This window comes from Eurytemora carolleeae, unplaced genomic scaffold (assembly GCF_000591075.1).
Source record: "Eurytemora carolleeae unplaced genomic scaffold, Eaff_2.0 scaffold159, whole genome shotgun sequence".
Taxonomy (NCBI): Eukaryota; Metazoa; Arthropoda; class Copepoda; order Calanoida; family Temoridae; genus Eurytemora; species Eurytemora carolleeae.
The window spans coordinates 88225-114595 of record NW_019396151.1 but is presented as its reverse complement, the minus strand read 5'-3'; the positions used below and the strand labels follow the sequence as shown (position 1 = coordinate 114595).

General features: G+C 33.6%; 4 protein-coding genes across 4 annotated transcripts; all 4 read left to right on the top strand.

Annotated features, from left to right (window-relative positions):
* The first annotated feature begins 66 nt into the window (after positions 1 to 66).
* LOC111696544 (ubiquitin-like protein 4A) lies at positions 67 to 3173 on the top strand. The gene is made up of 6 exons (XM_023466173.1): positions 67 to 90; positions 392 to 445; positions 823 to 879; positions 1705 to 1764; positions 2175 to 2290; positions 3027 to 3173. Exons 1-6 carry the CDS (start codon positions 67 to 69, stop codon positions 3157 to 3159), a joined length of 444 nt encoding a protein of 147 aa, XP_023321941.1. The 3' UTR covers positions 3160 to 3173.
* Positions 3174 to 3268: 95 nt separating this feature from the next.
* LOC111696558 (protein O-glucosyltransferase 1) lies at positions 3269 to 10757 on the top strand. Its single transcript, XM_023466192.1, has 11 exons — positions 3269 to 3520; positions 3590 to 3654; positions 3767 to 3832; positions 5005 to 5044; positions 6040 to 6199; positions 8099 to 8193; positions 8760 to 8818; positions 9379 to 9449; positions 9723 to 9765; positions 10294 to 10370; positions 10431 to 10757. The coding sequence occupies exons 1-11, from the start codon at positions 3290 to 3292 to the stop codon at positions 10721 to 10723; spliced, it is 1200 nt and encodes a 399-aa protein (XP_023321960.1). The 5' UTR covers positions 3269 to 3289; the 3' UTR covers positions 10724 to 10757.
* On the top strand, positions 10746 to 24662 carry LOC111696543 (BTB/POZ domain-containing protein KCTD3). The gene is made up of 20 exons (XM_023466172.1): positions 10746 to 10864; positions 11180 to 11274; positions 11776 to 11857; positions 12122 to 12188; positions 12809 to 12924; positions 13824 to 13871; positions 14172 to 14220; positions 14606 to 14709; positions 16187 to 16244; positions 16802 to 16848; positions 17385 to 17527; positions 17852 to 17956; positions 18325 to 18399; positions 18552 to 18641; positions 19840 to 19975; positions 20989 to 21047; positions 21368 to 21472; positions 21631 to 21723; positions 22896 to 22961; positions 24137 to 24662. The coding sequence occupies exons 1-20, from the start codon at positions 10766 to 10768 to the stop codon at positions 24237 to 24239; spliced, it is 1740 nt and encodes a 579-aa protein (XP_023321940.1). The 5' UTR covers positions 10746 to 10765; the 3' UTR covers positions 24240 to 24662.
* A 955-nt stretch (positions 24663 to 25617) lies between these two features.
* LOC111696531 (translation initiation factor IF-2-like) lies at positions 25618 to 26103 on the top strand. The gene has a single exon (XM_023466151.1). It carries the CDS (start codon positions 25618 to 25620, stop codon positions 26101 to 26103), a length of 486 nt encoding a protein of 161 aa, XP_023321919.1.
* Positions 26104 to 26371: the final 268 nt, after the last annotated feature.

The following is a 26371-nucleotide window of genomic DNA, read 5'->3' as shown; positions in this document are numbered from 1 at the left end:
AACAATCTCAGGGGCGATACAGAGGCGGGGGGTCGACGGAGCCTATAGCCACTCAATTTAAAGTTTATGATTACTGTCAAAATTTTACAGGTATAATTGTTAATTAGATTAGTAACAGGAAGGAGGAGGGATTTAAACCTCCCTAGCACCTGTACTATTAAAAAATTAACATTATAGTTTTTCAAAATACACGGAGGGCTTTTAAAATATATCTTTGGGACATCTATTTTACTAATTAAAGTATTTTTTTCCAGAGGGGAGGATGCAGGTTGCAATTCCACCCGCAGATTAACCGTTTTGTTGCAGGAGGTCGTTTTCTTTCGAGCGTTGGACGATTTTTTAGATTCAACGGGTAACGCTATGATGTAGTATTATAATATGTTTTATTAAGGGGGCTGAGTGTGCTTTAGAGATCACAGAAGATAATACTACTGAAGATTTAAAGGTATTCAGCAGGGGGAGTTTATTATTTTCATTCTTTCAATGTTAATTCTTTTTAAGTGACAGACAACAAATTTCACTTTAAAGCTATTTGTAACTGTTAAAAAATATCATTTAATAAAATCCTGGTTTCTTTTTGTCCTATTATTATTATTTGAATTTTAGACAAGAAACTACACAGTGTATGGATTACCCTGTAAGCCCCAAAGCTTGATGATTGATTGCTTGATTTATTGATTGAGCGCTGTTGTTATTAATATATTTATCGTTAGGTTAATAGAATGACTATTCGATAATTACTTATTCTTGTGGTTTGTTAAATTTTACTTTTGACTGATTGATTGATTGCTAACACAGTAGATTAATTGATTAAATGCTTAGGCCGGTGTTGAAAGAGAACTGAAAATTCCCACCGAAAATCAGAAACTTGTTCTCAAGGAATCCATTCATTTTTCATTTATCAACAAATTCATTCATTCAATATTAATTCTTTTTTTCATTTTTTATTTAATAATTCATAATTTCATCCTTTAACCCTTTCGTTTTTTATTTGTATTTTTTATACTTTCAGTTTTTATCTTAATGTCCTTTTCAGTCTATTTTTTTTCTTCATTTTTCTTCTTTCATTCATAAGTTTTCTTTTCAGATTTTTCCGTATTCATTTAAAAACTCAAGTGGGGGGAGGGATTCTCGGATGAAAGGGCAATTATCAAGGTTATCCCATCTTTTATACTTTTCATCTAAGAAAATCATTTTTTTTCCCAATTTCAACATATTTTCCTAGTTTCGACATATTTTCCTAATTTCAACATATTTTCCCACTTTTAAAACAGATTTTCCCCATTTCAACATATTTTTCCCATTTCAACATATTTTCCCCATATCAACATATTTTCCATTTCAACATATTTTCCCCATTTCAACATATTTTCCCCATTTCAACATATTTTCCCCATTTCAACATATTTTTCCCATTTCAACATATTTTCCCCATTTCAACATATTTTCCCCATTTCAACATATTTTCCCCATTTCAACATATTTTCCCCATTTTAACATATTTTCCCCATTTCAACATATTTTCCCCTTTTCAACATATTTTCAACGAAAAAAAGAATCCTGAGAAATGATCAATGTTGGCACCAGTTTTCCCAATATGCTAGCAATTAAAAAAACTACTGTCTAGAGGGGGAGAGGGGATTGGGTGGTAATTTCAAGAAAATCCCCCCTTTTCTGGTTTGAATAATGGTTGGTGTTGATCAGGGGAAAACTTTGCAGGACTTCACAACCCTCAAAGAATACAAAATAAAAGACGGTGATAAGGTAAACTGTATCAAGGAGATCATGTCGGAGATCAGGATCCGGAGCCGTAAGGTTTTTGAACCCTGATCTGGATTCGCAATGTGTTTTTTTCTCTGAATCTTGATCCGTAATCTGTTTTTTCCCCAGGATCTGAATCCGCAATGCTTTTTCCTCTCTGGATCTTGATCTGCAACATTTTTTCTCTATGGATCCTAATCCACAAAGTTGTTTTTTTTCTATCAGAACCCGGATCCGCAATGTTTTTTTTTCTCTGGATCCTGATCCGCAATGTTTTCAACTCTGTTATCTGGATCCGCAATATGTTGGCCCTCTGGATCCGTAAAAAGCAAGATTTTTATCAGATAAAATGTTCACGAACTAGAATCTCACTTTGTTCCTTAGTTCTTTTGATTTATTTTTGTTTTCTTCAGATATTTCTTGTTGTTAAACCTGGTTCTGTCCCTGCAGTGCCTCCTACCACTGTCCTCGACACACCGAGGTCAAAACTTGAGGCCGAGCTCCACAAGATCCTTAAGGATAGCTTCAGGTAAATGGGGAGAAGAGGAGATGGAATTGTTAAGTTATAAATTAGAAGGATTGTATTGACACATTAGAAAACTTTTGTATTGATTGAGATGAAAAGCCAAAATTCGTAATTGATTTTTCTTCAATATTATGTAATAGCTGTGTCGTCAAGCCTAGTTCCCCCACCCCTCTTTCAATTTTTTTTTTAGTGGGGGGGGGGCGTTTCCCCTTTTACAGCGCAAGAAAAGTTGCTTATACTTCAAAAGCAAAATTACCCATTAACGTTAAGTAAAGTATATTGCACAATGCAAATTTTACAATGGAGTATTATGATATGATTTTATAATGGAGTATTATGATATGATTTTATAATGGAGTATTATGATATGATTTTATAATGGAGTATTATGATATGATTTTATAATGGAGTATTATGATATGATTTTATAACGGAGTATTATGATATGATTTTATAATGGAGTATTATGATATGATTTTATAATGGAGTATTATGATATGATTTTATAATGAAGTCTCATAATATGTCCGACATCATATTCTCAATAATGAGTATTGCTCTAAGTTGTAGTAGTAAATTGTAGGACATAATAGAAAATGCCGAGATATGGGTTCCTAAGGACAAAACACAGAGCTCTGAATATTTTTTTTTTGAGTTTATTGGTTAAAAATCCTGTTTTATATTCGACGCTCTGTATACAAATTTATTTCGAGGATTTTAAAGATTATTCTTTTTCCAGGAGTGCAGAGGATTGTGACAAGGTTGTGGCATCGTTTTTGCGGATTTTAGAGCGTCGCATCTCCAGCCTGAGCCTAGACGATATAGAACGGTTTTGTGAACACTGGAAGAAGGAGAAGAGTCTTCAATTCTGATTACTCCTCATCTAGCAATACCCGAAGAACAAAAAACAAAACTTTTAATAAACCAAATCTTCAAACGATTACGGGCGATTAGCAATCAGTATATATACATAATATCACTGACGAACTTAAATTGTGAAAAATGCGTTTTGCGTATTTTCTCCACTTATTTGTATACGTAAAATCCACGGAACTACAATTTTGTGAGACGGGACAGTCGGAGGAATGCGGGAACGATAAGGGTCCGAATTCCCGGTGGTCCAAGGAATGGTCGGAATATAAAAGTCTGATTAAAAATGCTGCGGAAACCTATGTGGAATGCGGGCACACATCTTCAGGGTGTTCTTATTGTTACGATGAAACCATTAAAAAGGCAAGAGAATTAAGGATAGATAAATCCAAGCTATCAGCTGATTAAGAATAAAAATTTAATTTTTCTTAGGATCTTTCACCTTTTGCAGATGGGATTAGCAAAGAAACTCTGGACAGCGCAAAAACTATCTCCAGGTAACTTTTTGGGTCTTTACAAACAAATAAACATTAATAGAGAAAAAAGAATAAATAAAACGATAAACTTTTTTTGCACCAAGTAAAAACCTTATAAGAATAATTGTTTTAGAATTACGAAATATCAGATAATTGACGGTCAACTTTTCCGCTCAAAGAATTGCATGTTCCCTTTCAGGTAGTTTTCCAGGGATACATATTTTCCAGGGATACATATATCTAGGGATACATATTTATCTAGGGATACATATTTCCAGGGATACATATTTTCCAGGGATACATATATCTAGGGATACATATTTTCCAGGGATACATATTTTCCAGGGATACATATTTCCAGGGATACATATTTTCCAGGGATACATATTTCCAGGGATACATATTTCCAGGGATACATATATCTAGGGATACATATTTTCCAGGGATACATATATCTAGGGATACATATTTTTCAGGGATACATTTTCCAGGGATACATATTTTCCAGGGATACATATTTTCCAGGGATACATATTTTCCAGGGATACATATTTTTCAGGGATACATTTTTCCAGGGATACATTTTTTCAATGATACATATTTTCCCTAAATATATATTTTCCATGGATACATATTTTCCATAAATATATATTTTCCAGGGATACATATTTCCAGGGAAACATATTTCCAGGGAAACATATTTCCAGGGATACTTATTTTCCAGGGATACATATTTTCCACGGATACATATTTCCAGGGATACATTTTGCTAGGGATACATATTTTCCAGGGATACATATTTCTAGGGATACATATTTTCCATGGATACATATTTTCCAGGGATACATATTTTCCAGGGATACATATTTTCCAGGGATACATATTTCCAGGGATACATTTTTCTAGGGATACATTTTTCTAGGGATACATATTTGCTAGGGATACATATTTTCCAAGGATACATATTTCCATGGATACATATTTCCAGGGATGCATATAATGATTTTCTAAGATTTTTCGGAAAAATGAAAATCGGCATTAGCTGACGAATATTTAGAACTTTTTTATTCCTTATTACCCTAGACAGATCATTGAGTTTCCCAAATCAGTGAGAAAAAACTCTTAGAAATTTTCTAATATTCTGATGGCGGGAAGAAGGTATTTTTTAGACATTATACCGTATTCATCCCTAGCTGTTCCCTTCATGAAACAAACATAGAGCAGAAACTACAAAAAAAATGTGTACGTAATAACATTTTTTATCTTTTTTTCTCCTTTGATAAGGATATTTTTGCGGAGCAGGATCCACGCCCCACGGAGCAAAAATATTGCGAAAGATTAATTTTTTGATTGAGATTTCTATTGTTGTAGGTGCAGCGGAATTGAACATTTTTTATTAGAACTTGTAAAGGTAAATATTTAGATTTTAGATCGTTTGTTAACAAATATCAACCCTACTCTCTCATTACAATTTTCTCAATATAATTCACCAAAATCATTGTCATTGTCAGGAGTTTGTCCCATAATAAATACAGATATTAAAATAGATAAAATATTAATTGATAAAATGATTAATTTCAAAACAAAACGATTGAAGAAAGCGAAAAAAACATCTCTTACTTTAAATTATATTGACTAGTTATATGGGTGTGAGCGTAAACTTCTTATAAATTTAAATGACGGTAGAGTGTAGAGTGTAGAGTGTAGAGTGTAGAGTGTAGAGTGTAGAGTGTAGAGTGTAGAGTGTAGAGTGTAGAGTGTAGAGTGTAGATTGCAGAGTGCAGAGTGCAGAGTGCAGAGTGCAGTTATTTCAAGTGACCGTCCATTTAAAGATATGTATGTCTGATTCACAATGATACCCTTAAAACCTTTATCTGGTAAATACTTAATAATCTGGAAGACGAGCTCATGAACCCAGCACTGCCCAGGTTACTAAAAGTTACTCCCCCCGTTTACCCGCACTTAAACGATATTACCGGGAAACTAAATTTTGCGCTATTAAAGTCGACCCCCTTAAAACCAAGCTAAGAACATTCCCGTGGTTTTCCCGAGTTCCCAAATCAAAATTTGAGGCAAATCGGTCCAGGGTTCCTGAGGTATGATCGGACAAACATACAAACAGACATTGATTACAACTTTATATGTAAAGATAACGTCATTTTTGTAGCTTGAAGAGTATTTAATTCTGATAATTCCTATTAATTTCCTGCAGTAGTATCGGAAAGTCACTTTGGTATAGAAACAATAATTAAAAATATAAATATGGATATTTAATTCATTCTTGATCAGATAAAGCTTTTTATGACACTGTTGTGAATCGGACATGTCACTTTATATATGTTTGGTAATTTGAAACTACGTTTTTTAGATCCTTTAATTCACATTTTCCAACCGATTTATTTCCAGGACCTGCCGAATACTGAGTTCTACTTGAACACCCGGGACTGGCCGATGGCCGGGAGACATTTTGGCTCGGCCGTTCCTGTGTTTAGTTTCAGCAAAACTAAAGACTACTGGGATGTAATGTTTCCAGCCTGGACTTTCTGGGAGGGAGGACCGGCCTTGGGTTAGTTTTAGCAAATATTTTTAGAATCATTTTTTTAAAAATAATGATTGGTTTCCGTTATTATAAAGTTGCACTATCACATTACTTTACAGAGATTTTCCCACGGGTATATGCACTATGCAGTATACATACTTTCCCACGGGTATATGCACTATACACATACTTTCCCACGGGTATATGCACTATGCAGTATACATACTTTCCCACGGGTATATGCACTATGCAGTACACATACTTTCCCACGGGTATATGCACTATGCAGTATACATACTTTCCCACGGGTATATGCACTATGCAGTATACATACTTTCCCACGGGTATATGCACTAGCAGTATACATACTTTCCCACGGGTATATGCACTAGCAGTACACATACTTTCCCACGGGTATATGCACTATGCAGTATACATACTTTCCCACGGGTATATGCACTATGCAGTGTACATACTTTCCCACGGGTATATGCACTATGCAGTGTACATACTTTCCCTAGGGTATATGCACTATGCAGTATACATACTTTCCCACGGGTATATGCACTATGCAGTACACATACTTTCCCACGGGTATATGCACTAGCAGTACACATACTTTCCCACGGGTATATGCACTAGCAGTATACATACTTTCCCACGGGTATATGCACTATGCAGTATACATACTTTCCCACGGGTATATGCACTATGCAGTATACATACTTTCCCACGGGTATATGCACTATGCAGTGTACATACTTTCCCACGGGTATATGCACTATGCAGTATAATACTTTCCCATGGGTATATGCACTATGCAGTATACATACTTTCCCACGATATTTAAAGCTTTTACAGAAAAATGCTTGAAAACATTACTTTTTTACAATTTTTTATTTCTACTTTTCCCCGGACAAAATATTAATTTTCCCTTAGGATCACAAATAAAGCATTAAAAATGTCAAAAATGTCTTAACATATTTTGGGGAAGAAACTACTGTAGGAGTGTTTTTATTAAGTTTTTACTTTCATTCTTTTGTAAGGGTGGGGGGGGGGAGGGGGTATGAAAATTGTATTCATAGCTTTTGCGTAAAAATTTTGCTTGTTTTTTTTAAAAAACGAAACAATTTTCGTTTTTTTTATTTAAGAATTTACCCTAAGTTGTTATGTAGAAATTTACCCTAAATTATTAATCAGGAATTTACCCTAGATTGTTAATCAGGAATTTATCCTAAATTATTAATCAGGAATTTACCCCAAATTATTAATCAGGAATTTACCTTAAATTATTAATCAGGAATTTATCTTAAATTATTAATCAGGAATTTACCCTAAATTATTAATCAGGAATTTATCCAAAATTATTAATCAGGAATTTACCCTAAATTATTAATCAGGAATTTACCCTAGATTGTTAATCAGGAATTTATCCTAAATTATTAATCAGGAATTTACCCTAAATTATTAATCAGGAATTTACCCTAAATTAATAATCAGGAATTTACCCTTAATTATTAATCAGGAATTTATCCTAAATAATTAATCAGGAATTTAACCTAAGCTGTTTATCAGGAATTTACCCTAAATCATTAATCAGGAATTTGCCCTAAATTATTAATCATGAACTTACCCTATGCTGTTTATCAGGAATTTACCCTAAATTATTAATCAGGAATTTACCCTAAATTATTAATCAGGAATTTACCCTAAATTATTAATCAGGAATTTTCCCTAAATTATTGATCAGGAATTTATCCTAAATTATTAATCAGGAATTTTCCCTAAATTATTAATTTAGGAATTTACCCTATGCTGTTTATCAGGAATTTACCCTAAATTATGAATCAGGAATTTATCCTAAATTGTTAATCAGGAATTTACCCTAAATTATTAATTAGGAATTTATCCTAAGCTATTTATCAGGAATTTACCCGAATGGTTTGGGTCGGTGGGATGAATATAGAAAGACGCTGAGCTCAGCAGCTGCAGACAATCCATGGTCTAGGAAAGAATCTAAGGTATCCTGCAAGGAAAGGTTGGGAAGTGAAAACGGAGGGGATGGAAGGGGGGGAATAGAAAAATGGGAAAAGTTGACAATGGGATGGGAGGAAGCAGAGAAGAGTGAGGAGAGTAGAAATGGGAAGAGAAGCAGAGGTGGGAGTGAAGTAGACCAAACGAAGGGAGCAGCAAGGGTGTAATGCAAGGAAAGTTAATTGCAGTTGCGTATACTCTGCGTACAAATTGAAACCAGTTCTCTCTGGGTGGAATTTGTAAACATCAGTGTTCGTGTAGTATCCGATGAGGTTAAAAGCATTGAATTTTGATGAGTTTGATAATTCACATAATAGTTTCCTATGACCAGAATATTTCATCGATTTTTTTATGTGAAAGATGGATCCCATGTGAAGCTTCGACAGCTGTCTTGTGTTTACATTTCCGCCCAGAGACAGTAAACTGCAGTACAAAAGATGCGTATACATCTGAAATAACTTTCCTTTTTATTTTAACCTTGGGGAGTAGAAAGGATGAGTGAAAGGGGGAGTATTGAAGAAGTGATAAACAAATAACAGGATTTTTTTAAAAGGTTTTTTTTCGTGGTTCTAGAACTAGTGCGGAAAGGGACCCTTTAGTTTTGATCTCAAGGTGAGTTTTTACAATTTTCCTATCAGTCATCATCTGACATTTTTACAATCAACCAATATCAGTCAATCATCTGACATTTTTTCTATCCACCAATCAGTCAATCATCTGATATTTTTACAATCAACCAATCAGTTAATCTTGAAATGTTAAGATAAATCAGCATATACATAAGAATATTGTTTAATTTTTTATCTGTGAATTGAAATTTGCAAGTTAAATACATTATTACATGGACTGTTTATAGGGTAGTTCTGGATAATTTGAGCTTTAGATTGGTTTTCGTCATTAAACAAAACATATAGATTTAAAGTGAGAACACTGATCAAACAAGCTAATTAATTATAATTTACTACAAGTTAAAGGTATATTGGGTTTAATTTCACTCCAGTTAAAGTGATGCATGTCCGTTTAATATCGGTACCCATTGAAAATGTTGAGAATATCCTTGTTTTGCCTTTTTTTAAATAATTATTGCTCATTTTTAAATGGGGTCACTTAGAATTATGTTCATAATCTCTTTGAGCGCTTTTTTTTTGTTTTTAAATACTTTTATTCTTGAGGAAAAATGGAAAGCTTGTTGATGCCAAGTATACAAAAAATCAAGCCTGGAAATCCAGCAAAGACACACTAGGTAGAGAATTCAATTTTGAAATTTTAAAAAATTAATCTTTTCAAGGTAAGTTTTTTTTTTTTACTTGAGTGTAAGTGTAAATATAAGTTAAGGGGTAAAATAAGGTTTTTCAAATTATGTTTTAATTTTGTTTAATTTTGATATTTTTTTTTTTCCTGTATTTTCAAAAACAAAAAAATCTAAAAACGTTGTAGCGTCCACTGTGCAGAATGCAATAGACAATAGTCATGCACCAATCTTAATTTTTCAAATTTTTTTATTTTTTACTTTAAGGAGAAGAGCCTGCTGAAGAGGTGAAGCTGGAGGAGCATTGCAGGTTATTTCAAAGCGATGCAATCAAATAATCAAGCAACTAATCAAATAATCAAGCAACTAATCAAATAATCAAGCAACTAATCAAATAATCAAGCAACTAATCAAATAAAAAACGAATAATCAAGAAAACAATCAATAAATCTAGCAAAAAGCAATCAATGAAGCAAACAACCAATCAATCAATCAAGCAAACAACCGATTAATAAATCAAGCAAACAATCAATCAGTCAAACAAACAATCAGTCAATCAAACAATCAAGCAAGCAAGCAAGCAATCAATCAATCACTTCATCTAAAAAGCTTAATTGTTTCATTGCTATTATTTTTACAAATAAATCCTATTTTTTTGCTCAGGTTATCAACGCATTAGAATGAATTATTGCATTTGCGGATTTTTTTTTCGCGAGTTCCTTTCAATGCAAGTCAATAAAAAAAAATGTTCACCTTTGTATTTTGGGATTTTTAAGTTTGCTACCAAGAGAAATAATTTATTTAAAATGTTTTTAAAATTATAAATGTATATTTTCAGGTTTAAGTATTTGTTCAATTACCGAGGGGTAGCTGCTAGCTTTAGATTTAAGCATCTTTTTCTCTGCCGAAGTCTAGGTAAATTCACTTTTTTACTTGAGGAAAATTTCTGTTTTGTTATTTTAAATCTTTTTTTAGTTTTTCATGTCGGAGATGAATGGTTGGAGTTCTTTTATCCATCCCTTGTTCCCTGGTTCCATTATATTCCTGTTCCCAGCACAGCTGATCAACAGATGATCCAGTCCATCATAAATTTCGCAATCCATCATGATGGAATAATGCGGGAAATTAGTGAAAATGGCGCCAACTTCATAGAAAATCATTTGACGCTCAACGACATTTCTTGTTACTGGAAAACACTGCTCCTTGAATATACAAAGTTGCTCAGTTTTCCAATATCTAGGGATCAAACATTGATTAGAATTCATTGATTGATTGATTTGTTGATAAACGCATTGTTTCAGATCTAGAAAATGTCGGTGGGCGGTGGTGGGGGAGGAGGGGAAATTATAAATTTAAATGTTGGAGGAACTAGATTTTCTACATCAAGACAAACCCTGACGACCATTCCGGTAATATTATTATTAATATCGTCATCATAATCATTAATTATCATAATTATTATTATCAAGCCTAATTTAATACCACATAACATTTCTTAACACATTTATTTACTTTCATGTTGTAATTTAATGTACAGGGTTACCCACAAATATTACATTCAAGGCAGAGGACTTAATTAAATCTTGGAATTTTCAAATTTTAAGAGTTTCAGGTCGTCTTTACAGTCTCGTCATTTATTGGTAACCCTGTAGATAACGCATTTTCGATTTTTTTTGTGATAAAGTCAAGTTTTCCTTTTTTAAATTTTTTATACCTTTTTTTAGGACACATTCTTCACTTCTATGCTCTCTGGTCGAATAAATACGCAAAAGGATGAGTTGGGAGCAATATTTATAGATAGAGATCCAGAACTTTTTAGGTGGATAATTAGGGGCTTTTATAATTATCATTTGGGAGATAATTAAGGGCTTTTATCATTATCATTAGGTAGATAATTAGTGTCTTTTATTATTATTATTAGGTAGATAATTAGGGGCTTTTATCATTATTATTAAGTAGATAATATGGGCTTTTATCATTATTATTAGGTAGATAATTAGGGGCTTTTATCATTATTATTAGGTAGATAATTAGGAGCTTTTATCATTATCATTAGGTAGATAATTAGGGTATATTATTATAATCATTAGGTAGATAATTAGGGGGATATTATTATTATCATTAGGTAGATATTTAGGGGCTATTATTATTATCATTAGAAAGATAATTAACATAAAGAATGAGTTTCAATGAAAAAAAGTATTTGAAGCATCATTTTTAGATACATAATCTATAGATAGAAGAGGCAGGGGTTAATTTAATTTAATTTTTCAATATAATATTTTTAACGTCTTTTTTATTTTATTATCTTTAATTGTAGATGTATTTTGAACTATTTGCGGACAAGATGTGTAAATGTTGAAGGATTATCGACCAACTCTATATCCCAGATTAAACATGAGGAACAATCCCTTTAATGCACTTTTAATAAAATTTTGGAAAAATATCTTTAAATATTTCCCTTTCTAAAAATTGACCTTTTTCCCCCGAATGAGGGAAAATAACTCATTTTTATTATTCCAAATATTTTTAAAAGTTTGTTTTTCTTGAAAAAATGTACTCTCGATGGAAATTTTAATAAAAAAATTGCTCATTTAGCTTTTTTTCTATTTACTTTCTTCACTCGCAGTTCATTTCAATTTGTTTAAAGGAGATCTCAACACTAGGCTGAATATTACGGTATTTCACCGTTGATACGAAAGCTGACTCTTTGCTCAGATCTGGACACTTCAGGTTCATAGAAAGTATTGTTTAAGGGACTTTCCAGCTTTCCAGTACCCTCCATTTGGGGAGGGGCATGTCTGATTCACATCGCTACTCTTTTAAGTTAAAACCTGTTTCTTATTAAAGATGTAAGAGATATTCTTATTTTTTCCAGCATCACAATTGAATGTCTTCTGGAACCGTTTGACGTCAGTTTCTAGGAGTATTAATTATTATTAATGTATGCATTGTACAATGTACAATGTAAAATGTACATTGTACATTGTACATTGCACATTGTACACTGTACACCTAAGTTTCCTGGCACCTATTTACCTATTTATTAGCTAGAAAAATGAGAATACTAATAATCAGTTAAAGGTTTAAAGGGTATCGTTGTGAATCAGTAATGTCCCTCTATAGAGGAAGGTTAATTAAAAACTGGCTCTTTCACTTGTATTTTTAGTGTTGTAAAGTGTGTAAATTGTAAGGTTTTAAAGAAAATTAAACGATTTTTATAAAAATTATGGAAAAGAGGGAAAAACTTATTTTCTTCTCCTGAGCTTAGCAAGTCAAATGTGGGGGGGGGGTTAATGCATTTATGCCCCTTCTAAAGAGTAAAACATAAACTATGTTGAGAACTGTTCAAGGTTGTGGTGATGTCCTGTTCTACGCGTATCTACCTGCCCCTAGTATGCCTGCCCCGGAACCTACCCCTCCGGTCAAACTAGACAGACCCACCGGCTCAGTTTCCAGGCTACAGGGATAAACTAGTTCTTGAGAACTGTAATTAATAACTTTTTGTTGCCATTAAATTGAACTTTGAAAGAAAATATTCNTGGAGATAGGACAGGTTAGCATTTACCTCACCCTACCTAGAATTGGAGATAGGACAGGTTAGCATTTACCTCACCCTACCTAGAATTGGAGATAGGACAGGTTAGCATTTACCTCACCCTACCTAGAATTGGAGATAGGACAGGTTAGCATTTACCTCACCCTACCTAGAATTGGAGATAGGACAGGTTAGCATTTACCTCACCCTACCTAGAATTGGAGATAGGACAGGTTAGCATTTACCTCACCCTACCTAGAATTGGAGATAGGACAGGTTAGCATTTACCTCACCCTACCTAGAATTGGAGATAGGACAGGTTAGCATTTACCTCACCCTACCTAGAATTGGAGATAGGACAGGTTAGCATTTACCTCACCCTACCTAGAATTGGAGATAGGACAGGTTAGCATTTACCTCACCCTACCTAGAATTGGAGATAGGACAGGTTAGCATTTACCTCACCCTACCTAGAATTGGAGATAGGACAGGTTAGCATTTACCTCACCCTACCTAGAATTGGAGATAGGACAGGTTAGCATTTACCTCACCCTACCTAGAATTGGAGATAGGACAGGTTAGCATTTACCTCACCCTACCTAGAATTGGAGATAGGACAGGTTAGCATTTACCTCACCCTACCTAGAATTGGAGATAGGACAGGTTAGCATTTACCTCACCCTACCTAGAATTGGAGATAGGACAGGTTAGCATTTACCTCACCCTACCTAGAATTGGAGATAGGACAGGTTAGCATTTACCTCACCCTACCTAGAATTGGAGATAGGACAGGTTAGCATTTACCTCACCCTACCTAGAATTGGAGATAGGACAGGTTAGCATTTACCTCACCCTACCTAGAATTGGAGATAGGACAGGTTAGCATTTTCCTCACCTTACCTAGAATTGGAGATAGGACAGGTTTTTTTCATTTATTATTGTATCAAACTCGCTTGGGAACCCAGCGTTGACAGTTGCCTGTAAACTAAACTTTATATACAAATATTAACTCACTCTATTAATAACTTTTAAACCAAGCTAAAAACATTTATTTAGATTTTCCTAGCTTCCCTATCAAAATTTGAGGCAAATCGGTTCAAGGGTTCGTGAGTTCTGATCGGACAAACAAACTCACAGACTTACGGCTATTACTACTTTGAAATGTTGAAATGTTTAAGGTTGCCATCAACTCCAAGATGGGATCTATTCTTCCTGCCGTCGGCTTAGGAAACCCATTATATTTATAATCGGTTTAAACATATTAATTTAAAACGATCTATTCTCTCAATTTTTGGTTTTTATATTTTATATTGATATTTATAACCAGCTTAAGTATTCTGCATTGCACGTGGATTTTGAAAAATCGTCCAATAAATCGACAGAAGACGACCTGCGGTGTATAAAGGGTGAAGTGGAGGGATACCGGATAAGCCAGGCCAAAACATGCTGTGAAGGGTCAAATGTATCATTTTGTTACGGTTTGATGGTCTAGGGGTTCCATATTGGATTTCCTTTCAGAACTTTAGTGATTAACTGATTAATTTGTAACTAATATTCACACACACACTTATACAGGCTTTCTACTTCACAAATAATATAACTGGGTTGTTAGACCAAGTGACTGTGATGATTGCTGTAGCATCTGGGAGTTCAATCCGTCTCATGGGGTTCGGAGAGGAGGGAACCAGGACGGATATAGGGATATTCAATCTCCAGGTAGGTTTATATACACAGGGATAGGTATGGTTTATATACACATTGTTAAGTCAGGTTTATATACACAGGGTTAGTTTAGGTTTACACAAAGTTAGGTTAGGTTTATACACACAGGGTTAGGTTAGGTTTACACAAAGTTAGGTTAGGTTTACTCAAAGTTAGGTTAGGTTTAAGGTTAGGTTTATATACACAGGGTTAGGTTAGGTTTACACAAAGTTAGGTTAGGTTTATATACACAGGGTTAGGTTAGGTTTATATTCATGATACTGGTATTGGCCTAGTAGATCCGTAGCGGTCTTGGAATCCCTGGTGTGTGAGAGGGGGCGGGGTCCTTTCACGATCGATTTTTATTTTAACTTAAATAAAAATTGATCTCTAGGTATGTAGATTTGTTGATTTGTAGATTTTTGTCCTAGTTAGGTCATTTTTTAAACAACAATAGGATTAAGAAGTTGGCTAGGGGAATACACATACTTTTTATTTGTAATTCATGCTTTTTAAACTAGGATTATCATTGGCTAACTTGAGATAGAGAAAAAGTATAATATCAAATCTGTTCGGTTCCAAAGTAGCAAACCTTTCATTTAAGATTTCCCATTATTACATGGTTCAGGAGGAACAATTTAATATTGTTCGCTTCCTTGCGTTTAAGTATACTTATTCTTACACTGTAGGTGCAGAATTTTCATTATATCATATCTGTTCGGTTCCATAGTAGTAAACCTATCGTGTAAGAATTCCCATTATTACACGGTTCAGGAGGAACAATTTTAATATTGTTCCCTTCCTAGCGTTTAAGAATGCTTATTCTTACACTGTAGGTGCAGAATTTTCATTCTTTAATGCTCAGACCGTGTAAGAATGGAAATTATTACATGGCCAGAGCGTGAAAGAATGTATATTCTTACACGCTCTGAGCAGTAAAGAATGGAAATTGTTATACTTATTACTAGATAATCTTCTTTAATCTCATCTTTTTGGAAGGTTTAGGATCCATGAAATGATTTCTTCTGTGTAAATGATTTAACGATTTTGTTCAGTAGATTAAGACAACCCACTACTATACCTTCTCCTCATCTAAAAACAAACTCATTAAACATGCTGTATCTAAATGTAGAATCATCTTGAAAAAAAGAAGCAAATACATTAGAATTAATGGTAAACAAAGAAACTAAACTAAGGAAACAGTCACACCACATGCATTACTTTCAATTTAAGAACCAATTTTCACTGGTTTTTTATCATTTTAACGCGAAAAAAAAAATTAAAAAACAGTGATAGTCAGAACAAGAGCATAAAACTTATTTGAACCTTTCATAATGTTAATTGTTCCAACTTGAAATAGTCGGATTTCACTCGAATTATTTTTTGCTATAATTTCTTGGGTATGTGCCCATGGAACCTCACAAATATGATGCAATAATAATCACTTATTAGACATCAATTATCACATCATTTATTCGTATTCTCTTCCTAGGTTACTGTAGATCATTTATTCTGTATTGGGGCTCAGCTGGTGGCACTTTCCCATACAGGTAGTAAAGGTCATAGAGCACATATGTACACTTTACAGTGTTCACTGTACACTCTACATTTAACAGACTTAACAGACTGAAAAGGTCATAGAGTACATATGTACACTTTACAGTGTTCACTGTACACTCTACACTTAACAGACTGTGAAGGTCATAGAGTACATATGTTACATTTTACAGTGTTCACTGTATACTCTACACTTAACAGACTGTAAAGATCATAGAGTACATATGTACACTTTACAGTGTTTACTGTACACTCTACACTTAACAGACTGTAAAGGTCATAGAGTACATATGTACACTTTACAGTGTTCACTTTACACTCTACACTTAACAGACTGTGAAGGTCATAGAGTACATATGTACACTTTACAGTGTTCACTGTACACTATACACTTAACAGGCTGTAAAGGTCGAAGATTAAATAATTTAAAGAATCAGCAATTAATTGATAATTTTATCATTATTTATTAACTAATTAATTGATAAAATCATCTATTGATTAATCGACATTGATTGGGTCTCGTCCATTTAATGATTAATTGATTTTTAAGGAAGAATAGGAGTTTGGAATTCCTTAGCTCAACACTGGCAATCCCAGGAATATTCCTTTTATTATCATTTAATCTTATTTTCAAAATTGTCACAATTCATAAATTCTGAAGTGACAGTCTCTAGGTATTTTTAATCAAGAATAATGAATAATTGTCATTGTCAATGTTCTGGGGATTAAAAATGAAAATGGGTCTCATCAACTATTTTTTAGTTAGTTTTTCCACCCTTTTTAGGCACTTTATACCCAAAAATACATGTATTTTCCCTAAAAGTTGGTAAATAACCTTTTAATATTTGATATAATAGTAATTTTCACGCTTAATATTAATGTTTTTTCCTTGAACTAAACTATCTCTGTATAAAAGATTTGTCTCTAATAAAACTCCCAACCCCCAGAGTTAGCCCTCTTACATTGAAATAGGATAAAAGAGTCGAATTGCCCCCCCCCCCATATACTCCCAAGCTAACTTACGTTTAATGTAAATGATCGTTATTTGAAAAGGGTTAAAGGAACAAATCTCCCCCCCCCCCTTCTATTCGAGCCCAGCTTTATGGCGGTTATTATAAAGGGATTGTATAAAGGAGTTGTCCCCGATCACCTCCCATGACACTGCTGGCTCTTTCCTCCTCCTGGGTTCCTCCAACGGGTCGATCAACTATATAGACATGCAGAAATTCCCGCTCAGGATGAAGGATAACGATCTTCTAGTCACAGAGCTTTACAGGTAGAACAGGAGAAAATGATGATAATGATGATAGTCATGATAGTCATGATGGTCATGATAGTCATGATAGTCATGATAGTCATGATAGTCATGATTGTCATGATAGTCTAGTCATGATAGTCATGATAGTCATGATAGTCATGATAGTGAGGATTATGATGATAATGATGATAATGATGATAATGATGATAATGATGATAATGATGATAATGGGAATAATGAGGATAATGAGGATTATCAGGATAATCAGGATAATGATAATGATGACAATGATGATAATGATGAGGATAATGATGATAATGATGATAATGATGATAATGCTAGAGATCCTGGCGGAGATAGTGTGACAGCTATATCCGTGTATTTGACTCCTAAGACGAGTCTGTGTGGGAACTGGATCGAGATTGCCTACGGGACCAGCAGTGGCAGGAACAGAGTCCATTCAATTCAATTCAACAAAAAAAAACAAGAAAAAATTTCTAAATAATCAAACATAAATAATGCATAGCGGAACCCGTCTTATAATACTTAAAGAGAAAAAAGTGTATAATTGTTGATTATTTTGATTTAACACAAAATGCTTGTATTTACTAAATTTTCCTTAGATATAAAGGGACTGCGTAACAATGAAAACGTTGTGAATCGAACGTTGCCATCTTTAAAAGTACGGTCACTTGCAATTACGCTTCCAGTTCCTTTGAACTAATTTTTGACTGATATCTCATTGCTAAAAAAAAAAAATGATGATTTTAACCTTACTTTTCTTGAACAAAACCAAGATGGCCGGTCTGGTAAAGAGTTCGTGTGATAGTTCAGCACCCTGAAACTGTAGGACATGGTCCTCAGCTCTTTCAAACCTTCACTGTTCACAGGTTAAATATATTTCGTAGCTTGATGATTAATGATTGCATATTGTGACCAAAAGACAAGATTTAACAATTTATTTTAAAAGAATACTCTCTGTTTTAATGAATTGGAACTATAACTACTCTTATTAATAAATATAATATTCCGTTGTATTTAGATATCCTGTTGTGAATGTCACCCTGTCAGAAAAATACCTAGTTTCCGTGTGCGCTGAGTTTAATCACGTGAGAACCTGGGACGTAACGAGGTAAACACGGGTTTTTTTCAGACTTTTTTCTATATTTTTTAACCAATATTAGGTCAGAACTTTTTTATTGTGAATGGATCTTGTGAAGAACTACGGATTTAATTTTCCTTGGGTACCTTGTACTAATCATAAATGAAGGCATCAAGCACTGATCTCCCAAATGTCACAGTGAATAATGCTTTGTTGATTTTAATAGTTTTTAATTTGCATTCTAGAAGGTTGATAAAAAAAACTTAGGATGAGTTGGCCAATTGCTGTTTAAATTTTTTAAATCCGTTTATGCAACTGCAAATACAGTACGCAATTTGTAATGCTATTCATTAGTTTAGCCAGGGATAAATATGTTCATACAACTTTGGCATTAAAACGTTGCCTTTCAGGCCGCCATTTTTTCATTGTGCTCCACACAGGGATTTTTTGGTTTAAATCGGTAAATTTTCAAAAATCGTAAATGTTGACATTTTCTCAAGGCTTAATTTTTCAATTACTTTGAGCCATAAACCTCCCCTTTAGTCATGTGAGTAGCCATACAAAATTTTAGCCCTATCTGTAAAATTTTAGCCCTATCTGTAAAATTTTAGCCCTTGCTGTAAATTTTTAGCCCTATCTGTAAATTTTTAGCCCTATCTGTAAAATTTTAGCCCTATCTGTAAAATTTTAGCCCTTGCTGTAAATTTTTAGCCCTATCTGTAAAATTTTAGCCCTGTCTGCAAAATTTTAGCCCTATCTGTTAAATTTAAGCCCTTTTTATAAATTTTTAGCCCTTTCTGTAAATTTTTAGAACTATCTGTAAAATTTTAGCCCTATCTGTAAATTTTTAGCCCTATCGGTAAAATTTTAGCCCTATCTGTAAATTTTTAGCCCTATCGGTAAAATTTTAGCCCTTTCTGTAAATTTTTAGCCTTATTGATAAAATTTTAGCCCTATCTGTAAAATTTTAGCCCTATCTGTAAAATTTTAGCCCTATCTGTAAAATTTTAGCCCTATCTGTGAAATTTTTACCCTATCTGTAAATTTTAGCCCTATCTGTAAAATCTTAGCCCTATCTGTTAAATTTTAGCCCTATCTGTAAAATTTTAGTCCTTTCAGTAAATTTTTAGTCCTATCTGTAAAATTTTTGCGGTTTTCACAGACAGACAAATATGTAGATAAATATAAGTTGGGAAATATGATTTTTCATTAAAAAGATTATTTCTAGATTCCGTGGAATGATTTCAACTCAGCCTGGGTCTACGTCCCTCTCTAGTTTTAAGATAATCTCACTGGAGGAGGAAATACCAAAGTCTAATCATGGAAATGATATCGGACCTTTCGGTGACCAAGATGATGAACAAGTAAGAGACACTGCTCTTCCAATCCACCGGATAGGCCATGGGTTTCAGATTATACAATTTTGAAGATATTTAACCTTGATTCTACACTATACATTATACAGGGTGTCACAATAAACATGACGGTTAAGAGACGGTTTGGAGGTCGTCATCTTTGCTTGCAGGCATGAGAACAAAAAGGTTGCAGGACTTGCCCGAGCTTTTGTACGCTTCATTATTAAAAGCGTTCAAGTCTGTAAACTTTGTTATACAATTGTCAGTAGATAACTATTTATTATTCAAATTTTCAAATTGTGAGCGCTGTATAGTGTATTCTGTACTGCACAAGTTCCAGCCGACCATTTATTTCGTTCAAGGATTGCTTAACTTTACTTTATCTGTATGATTGAATAGGGTTTACTCAAACTTTTTCTGAAAAAGAAGCTAACCTACAAAAGACCAAAGACGATCTTTTGTACGTGGTGCTGGGCGGCGTTCCTGTGGAACGATTAGTCTTTCGCGGGAATGAACGGAATTATCAAAAACGATGCCATCGTTCCGAAAAAAAGAACCATTGCACAGAATACGTTTTTGAAATATTGGAACGATCTATAAATTAACGAACGTAGAACGAACGGTAATTGAATGGAAATACTATCTGGAATCGTTAACGTTTAAAACCTGGAACTTATTCTTATTCAAAATTTTGGTCTAAAATAGAATATGATTTTACCCTTTGAGTTGAAATAGCGGAGTGTGATACATGTTACTTCAATCCAACTTTTCAAGTCCAGATCATTTAAACAAATAGACCTTTAACTTACAGAGAGCAAGGGTGCAAGTACATTGGAAACTAGAACGAGGAACGGAACGATATAAAAAAAATAGAAGCATACTCAACCCTATTTTAAGACGTTTCTCTCCTTGTCATGTGGCTATTTTTGATGAGGTCTCAGCCCTGACTTCTACGGAATGTACAGGTTGTACTGACTGGTACAACCTGTACAGTGTACATAAATAATTAAATGAATGTTTAGGTTTTTGTACAGAAATTGTTGCCAGACACAGAAAGTGTTCTAGTTCGACTAGCAAGCAGGTTAGATCATGTTATTGATCAAGGTTTACGTGACATAATCCATTCAGTTCCACTCCCAATAAATTGTGATTTAGAACTGGACTTTCTAGAATGAAAAAGGGTGGTAAATTTCAGAAAATGCTCCTTCTTTGAATTTTACTTATTTTAGCGTAATTTTATAGGAATTAATGTTTTTCTCGCAGTATATTAGGAATGTGCGCGGGGAACGGAAAGTTTGTCGAGGTTTTCGCTTAATTGAAAAATTAAATAATTTAATGGGAAAATTAGAGTTAAAAGTATTTGAAAGTAATGAAAATTGTCATGGATAATGAAATATTCAGAGGATCCCGTGTTTGTGAGATAAAATCTGTGGATGGATCCAACATAACTTCCTTTTGTGTTCACGAGTGTGAGGGTTCATCAAGGATTGGTTCTAGGCCCCGGAGGTAAATTAGATTAGGTTCTGTTTCGTAAGAGAGGGGGGGGGGGTGTCCTGGCGACATTTTCTCAGATTTTACCGAAAATGCTTCAACTGTTAAAATGTTGTTATCTTACCATTTACGGGGAAACATCTTATTCTGCAATAAAAAGTTTTTAATTTTAGGTTTATTTTCACCGGCCATGCAAACGGTGGTATACAGATGTGGGATTTAACAACAGCCCTGGAACTATTTCATAAAGACGAACCAGTTCAAAGGAATATATTGATCAACTTTCAAGTGTTTGGTTGATTGATTGTATGGTTTATTTCTTGGTTGATCGATGGATTGTATTATTTATCAGTGTTTAGGATCATTCAAGAAAAAACGTTTTGCTTGCAAAACATACATTTTCAGTGTTAACCAAGGATATAATTACTGTCCTAATCATTGAATATTAAATATAGTTACTGCAGAGCGGAAATAAAGAAGAAAATATTCGAAATTTGTTTTTAGTAAAAAACTTGACAAAACAAAAAGAAATAAATTTGAGCTGGATTCGAATCAGGTTTTTGGATCCGGGTCTATTTTCTCCGAGACGGATCCAGGATCGGCAGCAAAATTAAATATTTACGAAGCAGTAGTAGCAAATACATGGTTTCCCACGAAACATAAGGGTACGCCGTCTTTGATTTTTGAAACACAATACGGCATCTATTCGTAATCCAAATTTTAGAAGTAAAATTCTTGAGTTAATAGTCACAAAATAGCCCTAGCCGTAACATTTCCAAAATGTGGTATGCCTTTTTTGTGCTCTCAATATTACCGGGATATGATTAAATTTGTTAAGATTTCGACTTGGTTTTATTTAGTAAAAATTTAAATCTGAACAATTTTCAATATCTCCGGTAATATTGACAACACAATAAGGCAGACCACATTAAGAAAATCTCAGGCACTGGAGAATTTTTGTTTTTTTGTTTCAAGAGTCATACATGTGAAAGGAGGTTAACGACGGAATGTCTCAAATGAATTCTAAGATCTTTGACGACTTACAAATCGTCTTGCTATTGTCGTGTATGGTTGGACACCCTGTATATTACTGGAGAAATGGAAAGTATTTAAAGGGGAATTTACTAGGTGTGTCCCCATCCATTTTTTGATTTTTTTCAGTTTTGGATTTTTTTCAAGTTTATTTAATTTTTTTTCTGTGTGTTTTCTTTGTTTAGTTGTAACTAATGCTGACATTTAATGTCATGTTCTAAAGGTTTTAAATTGATCTTTTGCATTTAATGTTTTATTGCAAATGAGAATTAATGATGGACAATGAATTGGGGTTAATTTTATGAGCACAAAAAAAAGACTGAATAAAAACAGTCGCTCGTCATTTGCTTATCAAAGTGATTGATTGATTTATTGATCTATCGAGTTGATTGATTGATATAAGTAGGGATGGAGGACCAAGTCCTGCCGAACTTCTCAAACAGATGGATTCAGTAGAATTAACAAACTCGAGGGAATCATTCTTCCGCAATATATTTATCCTTCATTCTTCCACAATATTCTTTATCCTTCATTCTTCCACAATATTCTTTATCCTTCATTCTTCCACAATATTCTTTATCCTTCATTCTTCCTCAATATTCTTTATCCTTCATTCTTCCTCAATATTCTTTATCCTTCATTCTTCCTCAATATTCTTTATCCTTCATTCTTCCACAATATTCTTTATCCTTCATTCTTCTACAGTATTCTTTATCGAAGATTCTTCCTCAATATTCTTTATCCTTCATTCTTCATCAATATTCTTTATCCTTCATTCTTCCACAATATTCTTTATCCTTCATTCTTCCTCAATATTCTTTATCCTTCATTCTTCATTAATATTCTTTATCCTTCATTCTTCCATAATATGCTTTATCCTTCAATCTTCCACAATATTCTTTATCCTTCATTCTTCCATAATATTCTTTATCCTTCATTCTTCCACAATATTCTTTATCCTTCATTCTTCCACAATATTCTTTATCCTTCATTCTTCCTCAATATTCTTTATCCTTTATTCATCATCAATATTATTGATTCTTTATTTTCTCTTTCATTCCTTATCCTTTCTTCTCCATAGTTAATGCAATATTGTGCCTTGCTTTATGATTCTAGATCTTTAAACCCTGATTCTTGAATCTTGGTTCTTAAACCCTAACCCTTGATCCTTGGTTTCTGATGCTTGATCTCCGATTCTGGATTCTTAACCCCTGATCTCTGATCCTTGATCCTTGATTCTAGCTTCTTCATTTTATATCAGGGGTGTTTAAAATTCTTAAAGGGGGAGGAAATAGGGAAAGGGAAGGTGAAGGAAAAAGGGTAAGGAAAAAGGGTAAGGAAAAAGGGTAAGGAAAAAGGGAAGATTAAAGGAAATGAAAAGGGGAAGGGTAACGGCGGAAGAAAGGAAATGGAGGGGAAGGGTGAAAGAAAATTAGGGAGGGGGAAGAGAGGTAAGTATATACATGGGATTATTATGCAGTACTGTAAATATCTTAAAAAATTATGTCTTTATTGTTCTCGAATTTAGGGAAGGAAATCAATAAAGTTCTAGAGTTTTAGAGTTTTAGAGTTTTAAAATTATATATATATATACACCCCTGTTATTGATTCTTGATATTTACATTAATGAAGAAGAATGTATTGAAGGTGTTCAACTCCTTGTCTCTCTCCTTCTCCAAGTTTATCCCACCACGCTGCTCAAGCTGCTCGAACCAGAGTTCATAACCTTAGCCTTGATACTTCAGAGTAGACCTAGACCTTGATACCTCAGTGTATACCTAGACCTAGATACTTCAGAGTAGACCTAGACCTAGATACTTAAGAGTAGACCTAGACCTAGATACTTCAGAGTATACCTAGACCTAGATACTTCAGAGTAGACCTAGGCCTAGATACTTCAGAGTAGACCTAGGCCTAGGTACTTCAAAGTATACCTAGGCCTAGATACTCCAGAGTATACCTAGACCTAGATACTTCAGAGTAGACCTAGACCTAGATACTTCAGAGTAGACCTAGACCTAGATACTTTAGATTTTACCTAGACCCAGATACTTTAGAGTATACCTAAGACCTTGATGCTTCAGAGTATACCTAGACCTGAGGCCTTGCTGATTCAAAGAAGACCTAACTCTAGGCAGATGCCAAGCTTTACATTATTATAAGAAAATTTAAATAGATTCAGTGCTAGTAATATCTTAATAATCAGATGTAAATATTTTATTGAAAAATCCTTTGCTACTCCCTGAAAATTATTTGTTTTCCTGGTTTAAAAAGGTTTTTAAAGGGGTTTTTATTCCTTATCCTGGACAGTTTATTACTAAAAAATATCTTATATTTTGACATGTCAGATTTACAACGGTACCCTTAAAAGCTTTGTCTGATCAAGTACAGTGAAACCCTTTATAACGAATACATCGAAAGAATTCATCAAATGTCGTATTCTTCACTTTCTGATAATGGAATGTTGCAGATATTTAGTTTTTTAATTTAAGGATTATATGGAACTCTTTAAAACCGTTCCCGCACATTTCGAAATGTGTACTAATAACATATAAAACTGTTCCCGCATATTCATGGCTATTTATTTATTTTCGCAAATACTGAAATTTACGTAATATAGTATTAAACTCATTGAAAAATTGTCAAAACGACATTTGATAAATTCTTCCGATGTATTCGTTGTTAAGGGTTTCACTGTATGAAATAGATATTCCTGGTTTTGATTATTTTACGTTTTTATTTTTATTAAAGTGAACACCCCTCTAATACTGGAGAATACTGTTTGACAAAAACTCCAAAAATGCATTTTTTCTCTCTGCAATTCTGGATTTAAACTCACGAAAAATTAACTCTTGAATATTGATAATTTTTTTAAAATAAATGTTTATACTTAAAGCTGGGAAAATAATATTTTCAAAATATGAAACCCCTTCTTTAATAAATTGATTGTAAGTATATCTTTGTGTTATTATTTATTTGTATCAATTTTATATAATCTGATAAAACTGAAATTACATTTGAATAAATTAATTTGTTGTTTTTCAGATTAATAATTAGAGAACTCTTGAAAGAAAACTTAGTTGAGTAAAACCTTTTCATATAAAATTTTAAAAAGGCAAGCAAGGCATATGATTCCAAAGATAGTGCATCACACTAACTCATCTTCTGGACAATACACTAACTCATCTTCTGGACAACACACTAACTCATCTTCTGGACAATACACTAACTCATCTTCTGGACAATACACTAACTCATCTTCTGGACAATACACTAACTCATCTTCTGGACAATACACTAACTCATCATCTGGACAACACACTAACTCATCTTCTGGACAACACACTAACTCATCATCTGGACAACACACTAACTCATCTTCTGGACAATACGCTAACTCATCTTCTGGACAATACACTATCTCATCTTCTGGACAATACACTAACTCATCATCTGGACAACACACTAACTCATCATCTGGACAATACACTAACTCATCTTCTGGACAATACACTAACTCATCTTCTGGACAAAGAAATGCCATCACAAGATCAACTTTGCAGAAAGGCAAACTTATTCCACTTTTGGAATTTTTTCTTATTTCTGGTTTCTAAAAAGTACTGTAAATACTTTTCTTGTAAAGTTTTCATGCTTCGAAACAGATTATGTGACGTCATTTGTGGTCTGGAAGATAAATATTTTGAGCCTTCCATCGCTGGTTCAAAGAGTATTCAGGAAAACAGTTATGATTGTAAAATCAAAAAGTACAGGGTGAGTAAACTAAAGGGTGAATAGCGAGATCTTGCATATATTAAAGCATTTTTATCGGTAATTTAATTTTTGACAAATATGTATAACATTTTTTGAATTTTTGTTTTGTCT